Source organism: Protomyctophum bolini (genome assembly GCF_963924005.1).
Source record: "Protomyctophum bolini genome assembly, chromosome: 17".
NCBI lineage: Eukaryota > Metazoa > Chordata > Actinopteri > Myctophiformes > Myctophidae > Protomyctophum > Protomyctophum bolini.
In genome coordinates this window covers 24,150,620-24,175,632 of record NC_137878.1, presented here as the reverse complement: position 1 = coordinate 24,175,632, position 25,013 = coordinate 24,150,620, and the positions used below count along the sequence as shown (strand labels likewise).

The following is a 25,013-nucleotide window of genomic DNA, read 5'->3' as shown; positions in this document are numbered from 1 at the left end:
AAAGAATCCATTCAGTTTTACAGAAGACAATTTGATGGAGGCTAGAAACACAGAGAGAGAGAGAGAACAACCATGACCCCACAGCCAACGCAATCTAAAAATACTGGCCTTCGCAAATCTGGCAGCTCTGGGCATTTATGATTTCATGTGTGTGTGTGTGTGTGATTCCAGCAGGAATCAATCAACAACACTAGTCAACACTGAAAGAGACAGATGGATTTGTGAGTATAGAGGTGGAGTGTGCTAGCTGTGTATGTACGTGCGTGCGTGCATTCTGCAACTCCAACCTTCTTCAGAGTGGTATGGTTTCACTTTACCTCATCAAATCAACACCTTTTTTTCAGACGCACGCACGCACGCACGCACGCACGCACGCACGCACGTCTGAGAAAAAGGTGTTGATTTGATGAGGTAAAGTGAAACCTTACCACTATGAAGAAGGTTGGAGTTGCAGAATGCTCTGCGTGTACTGAACGCACACAGAGAGAGAATTATTTGTGCATCAAGAAATGTCACAACACCACATACAGTACAGTACAGTACAGTACAGGCCATTAGATCACCCATGCAGACAGACACAGAGAGAGAGCTCCAAAGACATCCATGGGAAAGAAAGAAGGAAGCAATTCTGGTGTGTGTGTGTGTGTGTGTGTGTGTGTGTGTGTGTGTGTGTGTGTGTGTGCCCATCAGTCAGGGTGACCTGCAGCAGCAGGCACCTCTGTTATGCAACCCGTGCTGTCAAACACGTTTCTGTGTACTGTACGTGCACACCTCCGTGCACATACACACAATCCTCTCAGTCCTCTGTGCATGTGCACAAACACCTCTCACGCACACGCACACACACACACACCTTTTACCCCCTCAAGCTACAGTGTTCTCTCCTCATTCTGTATCAATCACAAAAAACTTTCAGTGGGTTTTCTTTTCTCCAAGAAAGAAGTTATTAGCATACAACTCACCAATTCAATTTCCTTCCTAACAACTCACCCTTTTCCATATCAAGTACTCACAATGTCATGTTTAAAGTATTATTATAATATAAGGAGGAAGAACTTTTCCCAAAAAGTGTACATTATTTGTTAAAATCATGTATTTATGTGGGAACGCCCACCAGTTCATTAAGTATGCCTGGTTTGCCTGGTGGGTGGTGATGGGTGGTGATCCACCTGATCTGAAGCCGCACCCACAGCTGTAGTTGTATGATAAAGAGGGAGGGGTTAGGGAAGGGGCTGATAGTGTGATGTCACTATATTACTTTTTATTTCATTGGCCTGTTTGACTGTCGACTTTCAATAGCTAAAGTATAACATAATGCTTTAAACTAGGGATGCACCGAAAGGGAAATTCTTGGTCCGAAACCGAATACCGAATATAGGAAACAGTCGGCCGAAAACCGAAGACCGAATATCCGAATATGATTAATATTATATATCTTTTTTTCCTACCATTGCTGTCATGGCCGTACCTTAAAGCTACCTGGTTTATGGCAAAATAAATGGTTATGGCCAAACTTAACTTAAATAATAATCACTATTAAGGGTCCATAAAATATTTATTCAGCTCGTTTGAATGCATTAATTGCATACACTATTCGGTGATATATTTTCTGCCTATTCGGGCCGAAAACCGAATAGGCATTTAGCCATTTTCTGTCGAATATTTTCTGCGGCCGAATATTCGGTGCATCACTACTTTAAACACCAAAAGGGGTTCCCGCCTAGAATGGGATAAACTGGAAGTCCTTGAAATTGAAAAGGTTCAGAATCACAGAGTCAATGTATATGAGGTCATTATATACTATCCTACCAAACGCCTCTCAGTCAAGGCCCATCTGCCAGTACATTCAGGGATAGGCAGGTTGCTACATTAAGACTGAGAACTGCTCTTACCCCCATGTAAAGTCAAACTAGTTTATCATGGTGGGCTATTAGCCTGCTCTCTCTCTCTCTCTCTGAGTGTACAGTACAGTATATACAGTAAGTGGCCATCAATCACCACTGACAGTCTGGCTGCTGTGAGAGTGCACGGCAGCCACTGATAATAAGCCTTTTAAAGCAGTGCTTCACAAACCTTTCAAGTCGAGACTCCAGACCAAAAACAGAGATCAGACGTCGTTTTGCCCAAACGGGACCCAAACTAGTATAGACTGGAACTCACCTATGCTTTCTATGGCATAGGCAGGCAGGATCCGCCGGGAGAAACTATAGGCGCAGCTGCTGGACATGAGACTAATTAGCACCCTGCTGCGCACAGGACGAAGTTCTCCACCCTTTCAATTAGTAACGCCCGGCGCTCAGGGCGGAGATTGATCAAAAGGACGGAGATTATTGATATCAAAACCGACCGCATCGCTGCACAGGCTGGGAGCGTCTGTTGCGCAACATTCGATGTTGCGCAACAGTGGGACGTCATCGAAAATGTTCCCCCTCCCCGTTTAGCCGACGAGACAGAACATCTTAAAAGGTTAATAACTCTTGATCTAAATCATTCCATGTGCTTCTGTGGGGGCTCCCTAGAACAACATTGGCAGTGTTGTTGGTGGAGGAACATGTATGCACTCATGTGTGTAATAATTCTAGATGAAAACATTTTATATTGTTCTAGCTTTCAGAGTAATGCACCAACCACACCGAGACAAATTGAATGTGCAATCTTTACACGCCACATTTGTGCTAAGTGGCAGAAAAATAAAAAGGAGAGTGATGGAAAGGAGTGAGAAAGAAAAAGTGTCAAGAAATATGGAGAGAGAGAGAGAGAGAGAGAGAGGAAGGGAGCTCGGCAAATGAGAGAAAACGGCGGGAACCCCTTTTGGTGTTTTAAACATTAGGTTGTAATTTAGCTATTAAAAATAGCAGATCTACAAGCTCATAACGCGCCACCGAGTTGCGCGCTATGAACTTGTAGGTCTGCTATTTTAGAAAAATTGTTAAAATGTGCCTCAAATCTTTCCGAAAATTGTCATGATTTAGATTATCATTTTTTAAATTTCGACGTCAGGCCTGAATGGGTTAATACAGTCTGTTGAAATGAGAGAAACTGTGAACACAGAGAGAGTAGAGAGAGAGAGAGAGAGATCAAATATGGAGAAACTGATGAAGAGAGAGATCAAATACCGACACAAGACAGTGGCAGGAGATTGAACGTGAATATATCGGGGGAAGCAAAGTCACAGAGAAAGAAGTATATAGCAGAGAAACGGAGGGAATGAGAGAGAGAGAGAGACAGAGAGACAGAGCAGCACAGTGGGGCAGCGTGGGTGGACGGTGGGTGGGGGGCGAGGGGCCAGCACTTCATCACACAGCCTGGTTGTTAAGAGTAATAATAAAGTGTCTACAGGTGACTCTCTCTCGCCACGAGGGCTTCCCAGCACAGCCGGAGGCCAAACGCATTCATCTCACTAAGAGCTGAGACTGCTGAACGGGACTCCTCGTAAAGAGGTCCTCCTAATGACTACATGATCACAGCATCCAGAGGGGCCCGAGTGGGCGCCGAAAAACACCTTGGACTGGATTCTCCTTGCTTCTGTTTGAGGTGTGGTGAGGTGACCGCACGCACGCACGCACCCACGCACCCACACAGTAAACTTTTCTCCCCTCTGGTTGTTTTGCATAATTCCTATAAAGTACATGCGTAAACATAGTGAGTTTACACTGACTAAAATAAGCCATTCCCTAGTCTCCATGCTGAAGGGCATTCGGAGCCATTTTTCATAATAAGAGGTACATTTATTTCTAGACGAAGAATCTGTCCTGCAGGGATTTATAGTCTCAAATAGCTGTAGGGTGACCAGACGTCCCAAAAATATTCAGGACAGTCCAGAATTACGCACGCTAATGTCCTGAATCGTATACCAGTTTGACACGAAAAGCCAAGTTTTGATTAGTTATACATAGCCTCATAAAGGTCTTCATAGTAGCTTACTGTACGTCGACTTGTGGCTAGGATTGCCATAAATAGTGTAGTGAATAATGATAAACAACAGAACTACTCATGATCGCTATGATGTTGTTGAATTAAAAAAATATATGGAGGGGACATTTTATCCACTTTCAACATGCATAAAAATATCAGTGCCACGCTACGAGCTTGTAGTTCTGCTATTTTTGAAAAATCGTGAAAATGCGGCACAAATCTTTGAATATATATTCCTTCAGAGCGAAAGCTTTTAACTCAAATCTTTGCTTCTGGGGGGGTCTCTGGAGCAACATATTTTCAGACGGCGGTCGGCGGCCAATTACATATAATTTTTGGGGTCCTTGACATGAAATATTGATTGTTATTGATTGTTAAAATCAGGTGACTGGTCCCTGCCCTATACTCAGGGCTAGATCTAACTCTATGGTGCGATAACAACAACCTCACACTTAACACCAATAAGACCAAATAAATCACTGTAGACTTTAGGAAGTCCAAAGTTATCCACACCTCATCCATCAAGGGGTCATCTGTCGACATACAGTAGTTGATAAGTTTAAATTCCTGGGCATACACATCACAGACACATTCACATGGTCACTCAACACCAAGTACATCCTCAAGAAGGCGCAGCAGTGACTGTAGGCCTACTTTCTGAGGCGCCTTAAAAAAAGTACAAAAGGACTAGTGAACTTTTATCGCTGTATAATTGAAAGTGTCTTAACTGGCTGTATCACAGTGTGGTACGGTAACCTGTCAGGACCTCTCAGGACTGCAACAGGTTGCAGAGGACCGTTAAAACAGCAGCTAAAATCATCAGCAGCACAGAACTACCTAGTCTCAACAACATCTACACCACATGTTGTATGAAAAAAGCCCAAAAGACACCAGCCATACCCTGTTCCAACCACAAACGCTACCAGACCATCAAATCTCGCACCACCCGTCTCAGTAACAGTTTCTTCCCCCAGGCAGTCCGGCTGCTGAACAGCTGACCTTGAACTGTATTGCACTGTATTTTTTCTTTGCACTATAGTTGTTTGTTTTTGGCCAGTGTATATAAGACTGAGAGTGCTCTGAGCAAAATAATTTTCTATGTATCTATACATATGACAAATAACCTGAACCTGAATCATTTATTTCATATATTTCAGACATGCTCAGTATGTGAAGAGTATGCCTGTGCTGTCATTTTGGATAAATAAATAAAACAATCAGTTTTTCTCCTCTTGCTCACTGCATTTTGTGCGAAAAAAAAAATCAGGTGGTTAAAGAAAAGGGAAAAAGAAAAAAAAAAAACTAGGCCTTTCTAGAGGCACCACTACCTTGAGTGACAGGCCGTTTCAACTGGTTGTGTTCCTATTATATATGCAGGTATTTAAACTACTGTGATTATGCCCTCTGCCCCATATCTCTCTCCATCCGCTCTCCCTCTTTTCTGTCCATCTCTCTCAGTCTGTATCTCGCCCTCAGCAGTCAGCACTTAGACTGGAGGTGTTATTGTATTAAATCTGCGAGACTGAGGACTTCCCTCCCTGGGGTGGTACTAATGTACAGAACAGACTGTACAGAATGGAGATGGGAACACAGAGGGGAAGGGAGGGAGGGGAGGAGGAATGGATGGATGGATGGATGTATACTGTATAGATGATTGGATGGATAGATGGAGGGCAGACAGCCATTACTATAATCATTTTACCTCACATGAAAAAGGTGGCTTAGAGAGAGAGAGAGATTTACTAAATCTAAAGCATATTTCTCGAACTTCATTGCTTTCTCTATCTCTGTTGCACTCGGCACCATGGCAGTGGAGCAGTGTTGAATTCGTCGACTAAAACTAAGACGAAAAATGTTCGTCGACTACCTTTTTTCCACAGAGGAAAACTAAATGGAAACATAATGAAAACTAAGCTATGATGACTAAAACCAAGAATAAATATACTGAGTTATAGCGCCACCATGAGGCTGAGTTGACAATGTTCCAGTGGGATTTCTTCCTCGGCCTAGTGGGAATGTGCGGGCACTATTTCACGGAAATCACACTATGTGTTCATGATTTGCGGCATTTTGTTTGAAACTGAGCACTCCTGCGAACTTTGGAAGCCAATATTACCCAATCAGGAGTCTGAAAAAACTGAAAGACCCATTTTGTTGAATGCTCTATAGTCTAGAGAGACCTGGTGAAATTGGAATGGATTTTTATTTGGAACGTCTTTGTTTAAATTGTTTATCTCTGAAAGTGATCCCAACCATACATATACAGTATCATCATTCATCGCCCACTGCTGTTGTAATTATACTGTAGTTTTGATTATATAGTTTGAGCATCTCAAACGTTGCCCGTGTTAAAAATCACGTTTTGAAAACTCACTTTGTACCGGCTGTCACACGGAGAGCCACGGTTTCCGTTAGGCAATGTGTCTGTGTTGCACTGTATATGCATTTCCCCCCCCTGTGCATCGTTTGTTTTAGTATTTAATATTTGTTTACAGAGTGTATACAGCACGCTGGTTCCATGCTGTCGTTTTAAATGTGCTCTATAAATAAAGTGTGGACTCCCACATCCACTTCAGTCACAATGAGTTTGTGTTTGGGTGTGGTCAGTCAGCGTCAGCCCTGAAAAGGTCCCTCATATTAATTGACAAATATAGATAGATGCACATGACAGAGACCATAGCTAGTTGAAAGGGTTTGTGTGTGAAATCTCTCTCACCAATTACTGAGACAGACAGACCGACAGACAGACGAGGAGAGGAGAGGAGAGGAGAGAGAAAACAACAACTTCCTTCTTCATTCTGCACTCTACGATCAACACTTAATGGGACAATGAAAAAAAAACAACCAGATGAAAGGACAGACAAAAAGCTAAGATAAGACAACAGTAAAGGGGAAGAGTATTGAGTATATGGAGGGAGAGGAGACGGTGATGGGAGGAGGACCGAGAGGCAAATAGCAGCTAATGCAATCACATTGTTCTGGCAAATTAGCCCGGCGCTACAACCTAGCTAGAGAGATGATGTCAGACGTCATTACTCACCGCTTAATACTATAAAGTAGAGAAGAATGGGGTGGGGCGGAGGGGGGATTTATTGTGTGTGTGTGTGTGTGTGTGTGTGTGTGTGTGTGTGTGTGTGTGTGTGTGTGTGAAGTCGTGTAAACAAGCCAATGGCAGACGACTGCACTTACTGTATATGAATAATGACTTGGTAGGCAGTGGCACGAGAGAGCACACACATACACATCCATCCTATATGTATAAACACCCACACACATGTATACAGTACATTCATACCATTACACATGTATATACGCATGCAAATGCCCTCAAGTCTCGCACGCACGCACAAACATTGTTTTGCTGCCGTTTCCTAAAGACTCGTTTTGAGGTTTTGTGATTGGCCAGAATGAGATGATGTATGATGACGTACGATGATAAGATAAGAGATAAGACATTAGGATTTGTTTTGTTTGTCACAACACATTGAGGTTAGAGAACACACTCCATATTTGGGCATACTGTAGATGCATTGGGAACTCAACTCTTACATGGTTTGGAACTTTGGATTGAGACATAGTGACGTCGGAGGTCCGCCGACCAGTCCTCACTTAAGCCAATTTAAATACAGGATGCAAAGATTATTAGACTAAACCATCTCTGAAAAGTAACGGTTTTGGACACAATATACATTGACTATACTGTACACACACACAGCATGTGTGACGGCTCATTAGCGATGCTCTACGCCCCCCTGCTGTGCCATGCTGATGGATAAACTCCAGTCTATACTGTAAGTCTAGTCATGACATGTCAAGGCGTGTGTCGTTGGTGTATGTGACCGTATATGATTGCATCAAATTTCACGAAGCTCTCGGCTCTTTTGAACAGAGGTAGATTCGCGAGCGTGTTGCTACGTTCAAACGTGCACGCCAATAACCATTCCCCGTCTATAGCCGCAGCAAGTCGCTCACAGATACGATACATGTCCGACGAGCGACTCGGCACAGAGAACAACATGCCCGGCGTTAAGATGATCGGCACCCACGATGGAACGTTTCACTGCGACGAGGTCTTGGCGTGTTGGTTCCTGCGTCAACTGCCCGAGTACGAGGACGCTGAAATAATCCGCAGCAGAGACCCAGCCCAGCTGGCCAAGTGTGACATAGTGGTGGACGTGGGAGGAGAGTTTGACCCGCTGAGGCATCGCTACGACCATCACCAGAGGACATTTGCGGAGAGCTTCCACAGTCTACGTCCAGGGAAACGCTGGGTGACCAAGCTGAGCTCGGCGGGTCTCGTCTACGTGCACTTCGGCCGGCGGCTGCTCGCCCGGCTGACGCGGCTGAAGGAGGACGACGGGCGCCTCGACGTGCTCTACGACAAGCTGTACGAGAACTTGGTGGAGGAGGTGGACGCCACAGACAACGGCATCTCACAGTACGACGGAGAGGCCCGCTTCTCCGTCTCCACCGCCATGAGCTCGCGCGTCGGCCACCTGAACCCGCGCTGGAACAGCGAGAGCCAGGACACCGAGGAGGGCTTCGGGAAGGCCATGGCGCTGGTAGGGGAGGAGTTTCTGGACCGCGTGGACTTCTACCAGAACGGCTGGCTGCCGGCCCGCGCCGTGGTGGAGACGGCGGTGAGGGAGAGGCACCGGGTGGATCCCAGCGGGGAGGTGGTGGCGTTCTCCCAGGGAGGCTGCCCGTGGAGGGAGCACCTGTTCGCCCTGGAGAAGGAGCTCCGCGTGGAGACCCCCGTCAAGTTCGTCCTCTACCCGGACCAGAACGGGCGGTGGAGGGTCCAGTGCGTCCCCGCCGGGCCCAACAACACCTTCCAGAACAGGCTGCCCCTGCCCGAGGAGTGGCGCGGCGTGCGGGACGACGAGCTGTCCGAGCTCAGCGGGATCAAAGGCTGCGTCTTCGTCCACGCCGGAGGCTTCATCGGCGGCAACGTGACGCGGGAGGGAGCCCTGGAGATGGCCCGGAGGACCCTGCAGGCTGCGGCGGCCCGGCCCCCTGCCGGCGGTTAGCGGCTGACCACACTGCACCGCTCGGCACACGACGCTCAGTGGTGGAAAGAAAGGACTCAAATGTCCCTACTTAAAGAGTGCCGTGATTTTTTTCCACTCTAAAACATGATCATCAGGTCTTATTGTTGTATAAGGAGGTATTATTTTTTCCAAAAAGTGTACAGTATTTGTTCAAAATGTTGTTTTTTTCATTAAGTATGCCTGGTTTGCCTGGTGGGTGGTGATGGGTGTTGATCCACCTGATCTGAAGCCGCACCCACAGCTGTAGTTGTATGATAAAGGGGGAGGGGTTAGGGGAGGTGCTGATAGTGTGATGTCACTATATTACCGTTTATTTCATTGGCCCGTTTGACTGTCAAGGGTTCATCCTCCAGGAAGAAACTCTAAATACAAAGTTAATACACCACTGCACATAAGAACGACTCCAGGGTGTCTAATGAAGTACTGTCACCGCATAGACACATGAAAAACTGGAAAAATACAAAAATTGTGGCACTCCATATTTAAGTGTAAGCATCAATGGTGCAATTTTAGAGGTGCTCTGTTATATCCAAGTAAACGTCCCTAATTCAAAAATCTATACACTTGAGTACGCAAAGTGCAAAGGTATTGGTATCAAAATGTACTTGAAGTACCAAAAGTTAAAGTGCTCATTATGCAGCATGTCCCATTTTCACAAGTGGTTTAATGTGTGTTTTGTTACGATGGTCAAAATATACAAAGTATAACTGAGGTTTTCAAGAAGGTACTGGACATTGGAATATACTCAAGTAAAGTTAAAAAAAATCAGACCCGTCTGAAGTGAGTGGTGCCGCACTGTACTTGTGCTGTACAAGCCCTCCTCACTGGCCTGTGAGGAGGGCCACACACACACACACACACACACACACACACACACACACACACACACACACACACACACACACACACACACACACACACACACACACACACACACACACACACACACACACACACACACACACACACACACACACACACACACACACACACACACACACACACACACACACACACACAGAGAGAGAGAGAGAGAGCTTCATTAACCAACAGTATTATATCCAACAGTGCAACCAAACCAAAATGAAATAATGTTCCTTTGTTTTCCCACCGTCAACACAGTTCTATCGTCACTTCAAGAGGTCATGAAGCAATGTTCAAATGTTTCATACAGTTCCAAGGACGTCACTGGACGTGCAATACACACACACATTTACACTGTGTTGACACACAGTGTAAATGAATGGCCCTGAATGACCCTGTGTCAAGTGTCGACCCTCCGTAAATTATAGAAAAAAAACAGTCAAGTCACAACGTGTCAAAGTCGGCACGTAGCACTGCGTTAGCCTCACACGCAGCGTCTGACAGGGGGCAGCTCAGTGCCGTGCACAAATAGACACTAGGGGGTGCTAGAGCACAACCTGCCCTTGCCCTCTGGACAGCAATGTGCCCTTTTGAAGAAATGGGGAGATGGGGAGTGACACGCTGCAAAGTTCGTCGCGTGATCGGGATTCGAATCCGTGACACGCTGTCAGGGTATTTTAGATATTTATTTTCTACAAATTAAATTACAATTTAAATTATCGACACTATACGATTTTTGGCTTTGTCCATATCGTTCAATCCTATAGCTCGTTTGCTGGCATTCCTCGTATTTGTTGTTACCGCCTCCCAACAGATCACGGCGAAGAAGCGGACACTGGCTATAAGTGGGGCACGGTGGCACAGTTGGTAGTGCTGTCACCAACACAGCTAGAAGGTCCTGGGTTCGATTCCCTCCTCCGTGTCATCAGTGCCCATACCCGAGGCGGGGTTGGCAAAAGGGCCTTTCTGTGTGGAGTTTGCATGTTCTGCCTGTGTGCCCTTACGAAGAACATGCAGTAATCCTGGTCTCTAAACTAACTCCCCCTGGCCAGCCGGGGCACCTGATGGAAGGGGAAGGAACTGGTCAGAATAACGCGTTTCTTCCACGCGCTACGTCCGGCCCAGGGAAACTCTCCCCTGTCAGGTGAAAAGAAGCAGCTTGGACTCCTCATGCATAGAAGGAAGCATTAAGTGTCCCCCGTCCCCCCCCTTAGGTTGGCAGAGGAAGTGCAGCACCCAGGATTACATTAGATTAGATAATTGACACTGGGTGGAAAAAATGGGTTGCAAAATTGTGGGATGAATTCTTTTAGAAAAAGAAAAAGTCACCTGGCTATAATAAGTACAGACTGGTAGCAGCCTGTTGCACATGTTCTGTAGTACAGACTGGTAGCAGCCTGTTGCACATGTTCTGTTGACTGACAGACTGCATGTGGCGCTCCGTTAACGTTTGCACAGCGTCGCATCGCGACACGTGTTATTTCAATACCACTTGTCACACAGTCCCATTGTTAACGCGTTCTGGACGGGAACGCCTTTTTGGTGTTTTAAAGCATTATGTTATACTTTAGCTGTTGAAAAATAGCAGATCTACAAGGTCTGCTATTTTTTGAAAAATCGTGAAAATGTGGTGCAAATCTTTGAATATTATATTCTTTCAGAGAACTGAAATGGGGGTGGGGGTCGGCGGCCAATTACATATAATTCTGGGGGTCCTTGATATGAAATAGTTTGAACACCACCGACATAGAAACATTTTTTTTGTAGAATGGTCCTCAGGTCTAAATGGGTTAAGGCTCAGCCCGCCTGTCAGCCCCTCTTGTCTGCACACAGCGAGGCCTCCCTCCCTCCCTCCCTCCCTCTCAGAGAGAGACAACTGTCAACGCAGAACAGGAGGAGAGAATAAAAGACAGAGGCACGGGGGAGCGAGCGAGCGAGAGAGAGAGAGAGAGAGAGAGAGAGAGAGAGAGAGAGAGAGATGTTTCTATTCAGAGAGGAATAAAAGATGAGAAATAGCAGAGGGAGAAAGCGAGAAACAAAGTCATAAGTGTGGCTGGGAAGCAAGGGGATGTGTGCGTGTGCGTGTGTGTGTGTGTGTGTGTGTGTGTGTGTGTGTGTGTGTGTGTGTGTGTGTGTGTGTGTGTGTGTGAGACAGTGTGTGGGCGGGTGAAAGAGAGAGGGAGAGAGAGGTAGAGAAGATGTCTCTGTCAGTCCTGACTGCTTTGGACACGCATCACTACAGCACTAAGTCCACACACACACACACACACACACACACACACACACACACATGCATGATTCCATCCAAAAACTATTTCCATGTCTGCTCATATTATGTATGTACAGTGTGTGTGTGTGTGTGTGCGTGCGCGCGCGTGCACTCTCTCACACTGTACACAGTTACTTCAGTGACCTAATAGATGTATTACCGTATCTATCAATCTATCGAGTTGTAAAATATACAATATAATGTCTAACAGAAACATACACAGAAATATACATTAACTGGCCATTAAATTGTATTTGAAAATGTTGCGAAACCTGGAGGGTACATTTCACAAACCATTTTGGCCACACAAAATAAATACGGACCTGGGCATTCGTTGTTGCCTGAGGTTATCCATCGTTTGTCTCATAATTATATTCTCTACTGCAGATGCTGCAGAAATGCATTGCTATTTATCTACCATGATGTGAAAGCTATTAGCTAGTCATTCTGCTCATTTGTTCCTCTTACAGTAGTCACTGAAACAGACCCATTTCTGTCACTCAGGTGAAATTAATTAAAAAATTAAAAAAAACCTGTCCCTCTCTCAAAATATCCTTTCATAAAAATAGCATGGCTGGGCATAACGCACAGCGGGGGAACGGTCTAGGGGAGAGAGACAGAGAGAGAGACAGACAGACAGAGAGAGAGAGAGAGAGAGACAGAGAGAGAGATAGAAAGAGAGAGAGAGAGAGAGAGAGAGAGAGAGAGAGAATCCTTTATCTAATCATTAACAATGCAAGTACATCAACAACGTTTCAAATAATGCGGTGCCAACACAAACATTAAACGCCATTAACAATAAAGAGACAATATGACGTAAACGACACATTATGATGTACATTTTCCCTTCATTGGCAATGGCGTTTACAAAACAGACTTTGAACTAAAGACAAACATTAAACCTGTATATAGGAGGGGCTATAGGAGGAGCGCCCCTCAAAAACTGACTATGCTCCACAGCCAGATTATAATAATGCCAACCGGGTCTTGAGATGAGCTGCTACAAGTCCTGTACTCATCATGAGTGCAGGTTCAATGGAGCCTTTCACTTAGATTAGATTACCTCTGGTAAGACAGTTCAGAGAGACAGACAGACAGACAGACATGCAGACAGAGAGAAATAAACAGGAAGAGAGCGAGAAGGAAAGAGAGAAACACAGAGACAAACTAAGAGAGAAAGAGACTGAAATAGAGAGACAGAGAAAGGAGTGTAGTGGGTGAACTACCTGGGATTGACTTAAGCACAATGATCAAAAGATTCATAATGAGACCACTTTTGTTTTTAGGTTGCAGCGAACATTTGCGATTTGTCTGAATTGTGAATGTGGAAAATGGTCGTATAGCCTGCCTACTGTAACTATGGTTTCAACTTCGCTCATGCCAAATCTCTGACCCGAACCATATTTAACGCTCCGTTCTTTCTGTCCAGTGCAATTCATACCAATCTCCCTTTTAGATGTAATAAATGGAGCTTCTTCAGCACAGAGGCTGACGACGGCAGCAGAGAGAGAGAAGGAATAATAGAAGGAAAGATGAAGGAGAGGAAAAGTGAAGGATAAAAAAGAGAACATGAAAGGAAAACATAAGTCACTACTAGGTTGGAGGAAGAGCAGAGAGGGGGTGAGATCAAAGGAACTCAAGGACACTGATGGGTCAGCATTGTGCGTGTGTGCGTGCGTGCGCGTGTGTGCATGAATAAACATGACCGTATCCTACCTGAGAAGGGGAGATGGGGCTACCTCAGTCCAGGGGGGGTGGGGCCTGCTGGTCAATAGAGGCCTGGCTGGCGACCAATCAGAGCTGTGGTTCCTGCTCTGTGGCCTGGCTCTCTCTGCCAATGGGAGGAGGGGAGAGTCCCGGGTGCACTGCCCACTCTGTCTGTCCACACGTGTCTGACTGTCCGCGGGCGCTGTAACCATTCCCTACGGAGACAGACAGAGAGAGACGCACAGTCGTTAACACACAAACACATTAAGACCCGAGACCAGATTCCACAAATCGTCTTCTAAATCCGGAATATCTGAAAGGTATGTTTCTATGTCAAGGACCCCCAGAATGATGTATTTGGCCGCCGACCCCCATCTGAAAGAGTATAATATATTCAAATATTTGCACGTTTTCAAGATAAAAAAAATAAATAGCAGATCTACAAGCTCGTAGCACGGCACTCTGCTATTTTTCAGCAGATGAAGTTTAAAATAACGGTTAAAGTGGTTCAAAACTATAAGGTGACACAGATCAAGATGCGTCATCAGGTCTGAATGGGCTAACACCATTTTATGAGCAATTAACGAGCTTGATGTCTGTTGCATTAAACAAATGAACAGGCACTGAATCGTCCATTCGCGATTTACAGATTTACTTATTCAGAGTGACTAACAAAGTGCAAGATCAGAGTAAATGGCATGACAAGGTGAATGTTCACATAAACAGAGTGCAAAGAAGTGTTACGAAGTAACTAGGATACCAGAAAAACATCGAACCTAACACCTGTCTAAATAACATTCTTAGCATTTGTGGAATAGCAAACAGGATGTCTATCTAAATAACAGATAGCATGTGGGAACAAGTAACCGACATCTCTGCATGGCAGGAATACGAGTAGCATCTATCGCAATAGAGCACCGAAGTCTGACGTCAATATCGGTAGAGGGCGCAAATCCACGGGTTCATGTACTTTTTGTTTGCATTGTAATCCCCATAGGGGGGATTTTAGATCGCCTCATATAAGAACTGTGTTTGAAACAAAAACATGTCATCCCGGCCCCTTCACTCATATGGATATGAATAATCAACTGCTATTGTTACTGCTGCTGAATTAGTTACATTTTTGTCAGGCCTAAATGGGTTAATGTCTCAAGATGTTTAGCAAAATCAGGGAATGGCTATGCAAATGGCTATACTGTACAATTTAAGAGCGGGCACATAGCAAGACATTAATCAGATTAACTTGCAAATTTGAATGCAGATTAACATAAAAGCCACAGAACATTCAACCTAATTTAACTTTAGAGCCACTAAAACCAAGCACATGAATTTCAGTTTAACTTCAGACTCTGAAGTAGAGGCTGGGGTGGCGAGCTGTGGCAGCAGTGTGTGTGTGTGTGTGTGTGTGTGTGTGTGTGTGTGTGTGTGTAGCAGCAGCAATTGATAAGCAGAAATCCAGGAAGGAGCCGTATTTAAATGCATAGACATAGACGTCCCAAACTCTTCTCCCTTCTGGCTCCAAAACTATGGAATGCACTTCCAATCACAATCAGAACTGCAGCCTCACTCCCAATATTCCGCCCTAGTCTGAAAACCCACCTCTTCAGACTCCATCATGGCCCGCAGCACTTGCCTATAGCCCCTTAGATAGCATTTTATGCAGACTTATAGCACTCGCATGAGTGACGTCACTTGGGGCAGCGACGCAGCGTGCCTTCAGCGCTTCCCTACGGACTTCCTGCCTTCAATGGAGACACGCGTCGCTCCAATGAACTGCAGCGGCCAATGAAGGCATCTATACTTTTTAACATCCATGTTTAAATGTACCGCCATTGTTGAGGGAATGAGCTGATTGGTGTGTGCTGGCTGATTGAAAAATAATCAGCAGACAGCTGAGGCGTGTATGACTCCTGTGCCCTGCATTAACTAATGCAATGCTACATTTTTCTGTTCCAATTATTGCTGCCCATACAGTGTTGAATTAGTCGACTAAAACTAAATGAAAAATGTTCGTCAACTACCTTTTTTCACTGACAAAAACTAAATAGACACTAAATAAAAACTAAGCTACAGTATGATGACTAAAACTAAGACTAAATATATCGACAATTTCGTCAATAAATAAAAACTAGACTAAAATGATAGGAAGGGACTTAACTAGTGGACAAGAGATCCAGTATAAGTCATAAAATTACAATGCCATTACGACGGCATCGAGGCCTGCCAAAATACATTTTAGACTAGACTAACACTAAAACAATCCCGGGTGACTAAAATGTGACTAAAACTAAATAATAACTGTTCAAAGGACTAAAAAAACACTGCTGCCCAATGATTAACACATCTATCACGTTCACTGTACATTGTTTTTACTTTGACATCTCACACAAGTGATCGCTTTTCATTTGGCCCTCCAACGTACGGCATGCAGCAATCACAACAAAGAATATACTATCTGCCAAAACATGGCATCAGTTTCTCAGCTATGCAACAAATACATCTCACGTCTTGTTAATTATACTCCTATCAGTGCTAGTAGTAAAGAGAGAGAAAGAGTGTATTTTTATGTGTGTGTGTGTGTGTGTGTGTGTGTGTGTGTTTGTGTGTGTGCCCGTGCATGTGTGCGTGCACACACAGTACGTCAAGTGCGTGTACGGTACGCCATCTTTGACAAGAACGATGGGACTGCCAGCAGCGAGTCTGTCTCTCTCCTATCTTTCAGTGATGGATTTGCCTTACTTTAAACTATCATTTCCACCTGTCTCTCGGTCCGTTTCCGTCTCCATAATATGCATCTTAATGTCCCTTTCAATGTATTCTTTCTTCTTCTCTGTCTGTGCCCAGAAGGGTTCATAACAATCGAAACGTCGAATCTAATAAACCAGTGGAACTGAGTTTCATACCAGTGTTGCAGACTCTATTTTTCATCTTGTACTGCCTTTTTGTCTAGCACCTGGGCGAGGTGCATGCTCTATTTCCTTTGTTAGTCTTCTTCTGTCAAGGACCATCATTTCGTTGGAAGTTGCTCAGTGGCGTTTTTAAGCACCCGGAAGAACGCTCTACTTCCGTCCATTTCGATTTGGACACCAAAAACGAAATGAGACGCTCAGCAGCCAAATGTAATTAACACAGATGTATGCAATTGTGTAAAGAAGAAGTGTGTAATTAACATTATGTCAAAACTTCAAAGACGGATAAACCAGCGAAAGGAGGGTAGAGGAGAGGCCAGACACACACACACACACACACACACACACACACACACACACACACACACACACACAGACAGATTACACCTCCTGTCTCCAAGAGACAGGGATCCATTTGAGCACAAATAGAGACAAATGTATGTACCAGAGTCGGATGAATACAGACGGAGAGAGGGAGACAATGAGGAGAGACAGCCAGTGGCCCCGGAGGCCATCGCAGACTAGTATAAATAAACTAGTGTACTATACTGTCTTCACAGACAGTTCATCAAGCCGTCAGGATGCTTCCCTCGGATCAAGGGGTCGAGGGGTTAGGGCAGGGACGCCGACTGTCAAGTCGAACCCGAGATCAGGGCATTGCCCGGGCAACCGAAAATCAGGTCGACAGATCGTGTGACACCCGGGGGGAGGGGGTGGGCCCGAGGACAGAACCCGATACCACAGAGAGTTGTACTACACCGCGTGCGTAGTAGTGGAGTACGCACGCACACACACACGCACGGGCGCACTACTATACCCACACAGCATATGCAATTGTGCACACACACACACACACTGAAAAAAGGTTGCATAATAATGCACAGACACACAATTAAATGCTTATACACACATTATATTGTGCATACTAAACTGCCTCCCCCTGGCCAGCCGGGGCGCCTGATGGAGGGGAAAGGAACTGGTTGGAATAACGTGTTCCTTCCACGCACTACGTCCAACCAGGGAAACTCCCCCCTGTCAGGTGTAAAGGAGCAACTTGGACACTCAAGCATGAAGGAAGCATGAGTTAAGTCCGTTGCTCTCCCCATGTTGGTGGAGGGTGTGTAGAGCCCAGGATCACATTAGATGATTGACACAGGGGTGAAAAATGGGTTACAAAATCGTGGGATAAAAAATATATTTAAAAAATATATATATTGTGCATACAGACACCCTCTGTGAAATGTAATCATATGCATACAAGCAATTGTCAGGCACCCCACATACTGTACACACCATATAATGTAACCACACACACACACACACACACACACACACACACACATCCCAAGTTGTTGGAACCCTCTAACAACCAGTCTGTGCGTATGTATGCCCTAGGCTGCTAAATATAAAGACAAATAGTCTGCACCTATAGCCCAGCTCTGAGATGTTGTGTAGAAGTGGTTGGTATTTTATGACCGTGGTCATAAAGGCTTCCTCTAGGCACACACACACACAGTAGTATACTGTATATCTATATACACATTCCCGTGTACGCATGCAAAGTTTGAGGAACTTCTAAGCTACTAAATAAACATGTAGTGTTATCCCACAGCCAGCTGATCCGAGAACAGCGTTCCGCTCCTCATCCTTCCCTGGCCGACACGATACGACAAGCAACAGCAGCTCTGATCCTCTGCCTTGTTGTATTCTATACATGCCACGCGTCCCTGTTGTTCCTCCGTGGATGGATACTGTGTGTCCGAGTGAGACACACACACACACACACACACACACACACACATTTTGAACGAAGGCAGACAGCGATTCCTCTCTGGCCACTGACCGTGTTGTTTCCGCACTGGGCAGGTGAGGGTGTGTGTGTGGGTGCAGAGAGAGAGAGAGAGAGACAGACAGACAGACAAGTGTGTTCCGTGCACAGCGCAGTTCTAGGAAAGGCCCGCTGTGATTGGCCAGTAGTCGAAGACCCACAACTCTGGGTTGAAAACGAGGTAAAGTCGATGATGTATCGCAGCAGCAGCACTTTCTCACACAACGCATCATGGTTATGTCACAGTCTATGGTTTGGCCAACCCGAAAGAAAGATGAAATGCGTACAAAATCGTTTACATTGTGCTCAATGTGCACACAATCATTTCCATTGTGCTCAATGTGCACAAAATAATTTCTATTGTCCTCAATGCGCACAATGGAAATGTTTGCATTGTTCTCAATACGCACAAAATAATTTGCATTGTTCTCAATGCGCACAAAATCATTTGCATTGAGCAATGATCATTATCATTTGTCGCCATATGTCCTCGTTCCGCTTATGAATATGGCGTGCTGCCGCCTGTCAATTAGCATGATGTTGCACTGCAGACAGTAGACGTGCAATAACCTCTCCATATGGTACGACATGTGTGCAATAACATGTAGAAGCAACACTAGTTTAACAGCAGTGGGAGTGGAGCAGCTCTGTGCTAATCAAAGCAGAAGTCAAGTACAGTAAGGGCTGTCACCACGATTATGGCATTTTACATGGCGATCAATCGTCAGAGATAATAATTGCGATTAACGATTTAATTGTGTTTCTGTCGTTGAACATTGGAACATAATGTATTGCGTTTGGCTTTGAAGTTGCACAGGGCAGATACAGTATGACAAATAGACAAAATGTACACAGAAATGACAGACGAATTTAATAACTTTATAAAAAATTAAACGTTTCCGATCCGATATTTGCATTTTTATGGAACAATATCCAAAATCACAGACAATATCCAGTCTGAAATCAGCATATGGATATAAAATTGAATCTATAGGCAATAGGCATTGTCTCGATCACGGTTTGTTTCTCCCGATCCGATTCCGATCATTTCAAAATGACGCGATCGACCCCGATCTGGACAAGCCTAAAAATAAAATATGAATAGTGTAAATAGCCGATCTACAAGCACATAAGAGGTTGTAGATCTGACATTTCCACAATTTTTTAAAATGTAAAAAAATAAAACCAACGACATGGAAAGGATTATGACGATATGCTAATCATGGTGTATCACTATAATCATGATGATACAGCGTTGTTCCGTTGGGTCTGAGACCTGACCGAACGCTTGCCTAAAACAACTGCTGCCAATGGCATGGAAAAGTCTTGCTACAGCAGTTCTTTTATAGGCAAGCGACATTATGTTATAAATTAAGCTCGAGACAGAGAGACCAATCTGTCTTTCTAATCTTAGCCCCAAAACCAGCTGTGTAGCTGCAGCAGACACATGACGATGGCGTGCGTGTGCACTTGTTAGTGTCTGTGTGTGTGTGTGTGTGTGTGTGTGTGTGTGTGTGTGTGTGTGTGTGTGTGTGTGTGTGTGTGTTGCTAGACTGTAAGGACACCATGCAGACATTCCCACACTGTGTGAGTACACAGTGAGATGTGTCTGTCTGTCAATCATTCACTGGAGACACATACTGAAGGATGGATATGCACGTACACACACACACACACACACACACATAAATACACACGCACAGAATGGACTGCAAGTATTTTCCTGACTCAGCAGCAAAGAGAACAGGCTTCAGTTCTCGATCTGTTGCCCAGGTGTGTGTGTGTGTGTGTGTGTGTGTGTCTACGCAGTAGGTCATACCCTGCCCCTTTCAGCAAGCCTTTTTATTGGTCCCCTGTCCACTGTCCTTCATACATATATACACACACACACACACTGCAGCTGTCAATTGAGAACTTGAGGCCATGGTGCAGTGCGCGCGTGTGTGTGTGTGTGTGTGTGTGTGTGTGTGTGTGTGTGTGTGTGTGTGTGTGTGTGTGTGTGTGTGTGCAATATCAGCTGTAGGATTACACTCTGACCTCTCTTCTTGTCTGGCTAATGAGCAGACCAGTGTCCTCAAGACAGAGAGGAAGAATTATATTTTCTATTTGTGGACATTGTCTTACACAGACCTACACAGACACACACCGTCTATTAAAGGAGAATTCCATGCTAGAAGGCTTTCTTAACTATATTTGCAGTTGTTACGTCCCCACCAAAGAGGTCCAGGTGTTATTTTGTGCAAAGGCACATTATTGGCTATTTCCCGTTTTCCCCTACCATAAGCCCTCAATGAATTTAATTGAATGTAATTGAATGGGGTATTGGGGTGTTGTACTAATTTGCTTATTTCCATCGCTAACAAATCAAGTGGCACACTTTACAATCAAGCGGCACACTTTACTACTTATTTAGATGGAAACAAGAGAATTAGCACAAAAACCCAACCCCCATAGAGGGCTTCTATTAGGGGAAATAGCCAATAATACACTTTTGTAGAAAAAAAACACCTGGACGTCTTTGGTGGGTCGTAACAACTACAAATATAGGTAAGAAAGCCTTCTAGCATGGAATTAATAGTTGCCTTAATTAAGGCAACTACCACCACAGACAACAACTGTTGAGTTGATATAGTAGCAGTTTGTGGTCAAAGTACAATTAAGGTATGATGACTTCCTGCCTGACACACACTATACTACTAAGATAAGGTTGAGTGTAGAATAGATATAGAAGCCGATCTCACACACACACACACACACACACACACACACACACACACACACACACACACACACACACAGTAGTACAGACACAATAAAAATGATTGCCTACTCTACTGCATCTCAAGCAGATCTTTGAAATTTGATTTTTAAAATGTGCCGTGTTGTTAAAAGTGAAGAGCACAACTTCTGTTTTCGAGGAGCAGCAGTCCAATTACAAAAATAGACCCTTATCTTATCCTGAGTGTCTTAACCCATTTTGGACGGGAATCCCCTTTGTTGTTTTAAGCAAAAATAGCAGATATACAAGCTCCTAGCGCAGCACTTGCAGATTTTGGAAAAATCGTGGAAATGTGGCGCACATCTTTGAATATATATTATTTCAGACCGAACATTTTTAACTCAAATCTTTGCTTCTGGGGGGTCCCTGGAACAACATATTTTCAGAAGGGGGTTGGAGGCCAAATACATACAATGTTTGGAGTCCTTGACATGAAATAGTTTGAGCACCACTGACGTATAGAAACATGGGTTTTTCAGAAAACTGTCAGGATTTAGAAGACATTTTGTAGAATCGTCCTCATGTCTAAATTAGGGATGGCCAAATGGAAAGATTGTATTAACCGGTTACCGCCAGGACTTGCCGGCTAATTAACCGTTAGCCGTTAAGAAAAGAAAAGCGCTGTTTTGCGCATTAAAAATAGACAAATACACCGTTTACACGCGGCCTGCTGTCAATCAGTGCACTAGTGCGTTGGCTACAGTCTTCTATACGGACACATCACACATGTATCGCGGACCGATCAGGAAGGATTAGGGAGAGAGAGAGAGAGAGAGAGAGAAAGAAAGAAAGAAAGAAAGAAAGACGTGTTGAGAGAGCGTCTCTCTAACGCGCGAGAGAGCGAGAACGTCTGAGAGAGAGAGAGAGAGAGAGAGAGAGAGAGAGAGAGAGAGAGAGAGGGGGGGGGTCCCGTTAGCAACAAGCTAACAGCATACCGGACCCGGTACGTTCGTTCTATGATCCATATGATCTGCCGTTTAAGGAACCAAGTTAACGTTCGTTGCACGAAGGGCAGATCTGCGGGCGCGCAATGCTGTGTGTGTGTGTGTGTGTGTGTGTGTTCGTCTTTTTTTCTTTTTCCCTCCTGCTTCCATGCAGTCCACTACATGCAGTTGTTTTGGTGTTTTTGTTTTGGGGGAAGTAAGTCACGGCACATGCGTGGTTGCACTGACAGTAAAGGTGGAAAGAGGGGTTTGGTTCTTTGGCCGCGGTGCCCGCTCTCGGCGCTTCAAAATAAAAAATATATTTTTTTATCGGTGAACCATTAGCCGTTAGTGTTGTCGGTAAACAAATTAATAAACGGCTAACGGCTAACGGCTATCGGTAGACAACCCTAGTCTAAATGGGTTAAGGGAGTCCATGATGAGGGTGGCCTGAGACCTTCAATTTGTTTCAAATCGGTACATCTTCTATACAATGTGTGTTCATTACTATTCCCGCTCTCTCCTCTTCTCCGCATCCACACAGCCTGTCACTGAAAGCCCTCTAATCTCATCTATCCGTCTAGGTCAACCGGTCAAAACATGGACTGTGGAACTGCCAATCAGCAGCGCTCCACAACGCTGAATTAATTTCAGCCTACACCCTCCTCCGAGTCCTCCAGTCTCTGCAGGGAACACTGATTCAAGGCGTTGATGCCGTCGTAATTATTTTTTTTAGTTTGCGCGATGGCAGACTCTCAGTCAAATCTGGTCACAAATTGTCTCAAACACAGCAACTTAACTTCCTGTTCTGTGGTGATAGGACAGAACTTAACGCAGACGAAATAAAGTCTCAATGAATCCATCATTCATTCATCGTCCTACTCAATAAATAAAGTCTCAATGAATCCATCATTCATTCATCGTCCTACTCAATAAATAAAGTCTCAATGAATCCATCATTCATTCATCGTCCTACTCAATAAAAAAAGTCTCAATGAATCCATCATTCATTCATCGTCCTACTCAATAAATAAAGTCTCAATGAATTCATCATTCATTCATCGTCCTACTCAATAAATAAAGTCTCAATGAATCCATCATTCATTCATCGTCCTACTCAATAAATAAAGTCTCAATGAATCCATCATTCATTCATCGTCCTACTCAATAAATAAAGTCTCAATGAATCCATCATTCATTCATCTTCCTACTCAATAAATAAAGTCTCAATGAATCCATCATTCATTCATCGTCCTACTCAATAAATAAAGTCTCAATGAATTCATCATTCATTCATCGTCCTACTCAATAAATAAAGTCTCAATTAATTCATCATTCATTCATCGTCCTACTCAATAAATAAAGTCTCAATGAATTCATCATTCATTCATCGTCCTACTCAATAAATAAAGTCTCAATGAATTCATCATTCATTCATCGTCCTACTCAATAAATACATCGCCCTCCTCTTTTACTTTATCCTCCTCCTGTCTTTTCACCCCATCTCATCCTATCCACTTAAGTTCACTTCTTTCTCTTCTCCTCTCCTCCCTCCAGGGGAATGACATCACCACTCAGCCTCGCTACATCTACACACACACGGCCACCGAGAAGGACAGTCAAGAACACAAACACACACACACACGCACACAACATCCTGTTAAGGGCAATTTGTGTGTTTTGTGTGTGCGTGCGAATGTGTTTGCGAGTGAGTGAGTGAGTGCGTGCATGGGTGCATAAAAGTACACGTCTCTGGGGACCAGGGGGAGACAAAACCGAGTGAAGTGCACTACCACCTCATGAGCTTGGGAATAAGCCAATATGTGCATATGTGCGTGCATGTGTGTGTGTGTGCGTGCATGTGTGTGTGTGTGTGTGTGTGTGTGCGTGCATGTATGTGTGTGTGTGTGTGTGTGTGTGTGTGTGTACACATGTGAATAAGTGGGGATTGATGGGCCGCACTAATGTTGAACGTCATCAGAGCAGAAACCTCCACCTGAGGGAATTACCCAGCATTCCTGAGTCGGACCACGTTAGCAGTGTGCCTGGAGACACACACACACACACACACACACACACACACACACACACACACACACACACTTAAAAGGCACCAATTGTGCCTACATCAGCATCTACAGTAACAGTATCTGATAGCTGCTTAAAGCCATGCTGTACTCTAGCTGTACTCTGTCCATCTACTCCTGATACCACTTGTTTTCATTAGTTTATATTAGGGAGTCGGGACGCAACAGTTCATATAAAACTAGAGGTACTATGGGCTGCTACGGGGCCCTCACGTGTAGACTTCGGGCAATTACATGGCCCTCAAACCTACACCGATCCGGCCGATATGCCCATGGAGATCCCTGATGTCGCCCCCCTTTTGTGCCTTTTGTATTATATTTGGATATAGCTGCATTGGGAATTCCTTACGTTGTTATGGCTGAGTCAAAGTGAGACGAGCGTGACGACATGGTCTGTCTGCCGGCCATCCTCCCTTAAGACTATTTTGATACCAGGTAGGACCTGTTGAGGACATCGAAGGGGAAGGATCTCTCCTCCGCGTCATCAGTCAGTGCCCATACCCGAGGCGGGGTTGGCGAAAGGACCTTTCTGTGTGGAGTATGCATGTTCTCCCCCCCACGTGTCTCCTAGGGTAGGTACCCTCACAAAGAAAACATGCAGTAATCCTGGTCTCTAAACTACCTGCCCCTGGCCAGCCGGGGGGGCACCTGATGGAGGGCTGATGATGGACAATAGTTTTG

At 44.6% G+C, this 25,013-nt stretch overlaps 2 protein-coding genes across 3 annotated transcripts in view; one reads left to right on the top strand and one right to left on the bottom strand.

The window, feature by feature from the left end:
- Positions 1-25,013, bottom strand: part of atxn1a (ataxin 1a) — a 155,901-nt gene that overhangs the window by 97,648 nt on the left and 33,240 nt on the right. For both annotated transcript variants that reach the window (XR_013965581.1, XM_080786757.1), the window contains exon 2: positions 13,816-14,021. The gene's annotated coding sequence lies outside the window, so the exon portion shown is untranslated. The remainder of the gene's footprint in view (positions 1-13,815; positions 14,022-25,013) is intronic.
- LOC308331668 (MYG1 exonuclease-like) lies at positions 7,917-8,945 on the top strand (the record flags this gene model as incomplete). Its single annotated transcript, XM_080787157.1, has 1 exon — positions 7,917-8,945. Exon 1 carries the CDS (start codon positions 7,932-7,934, stop codon positions 8,943-8,945), a length of 1,014 nt encoding a protein of 337 aa, XP_080643283.1. The 5' UTR covers positions 7,917-7,931.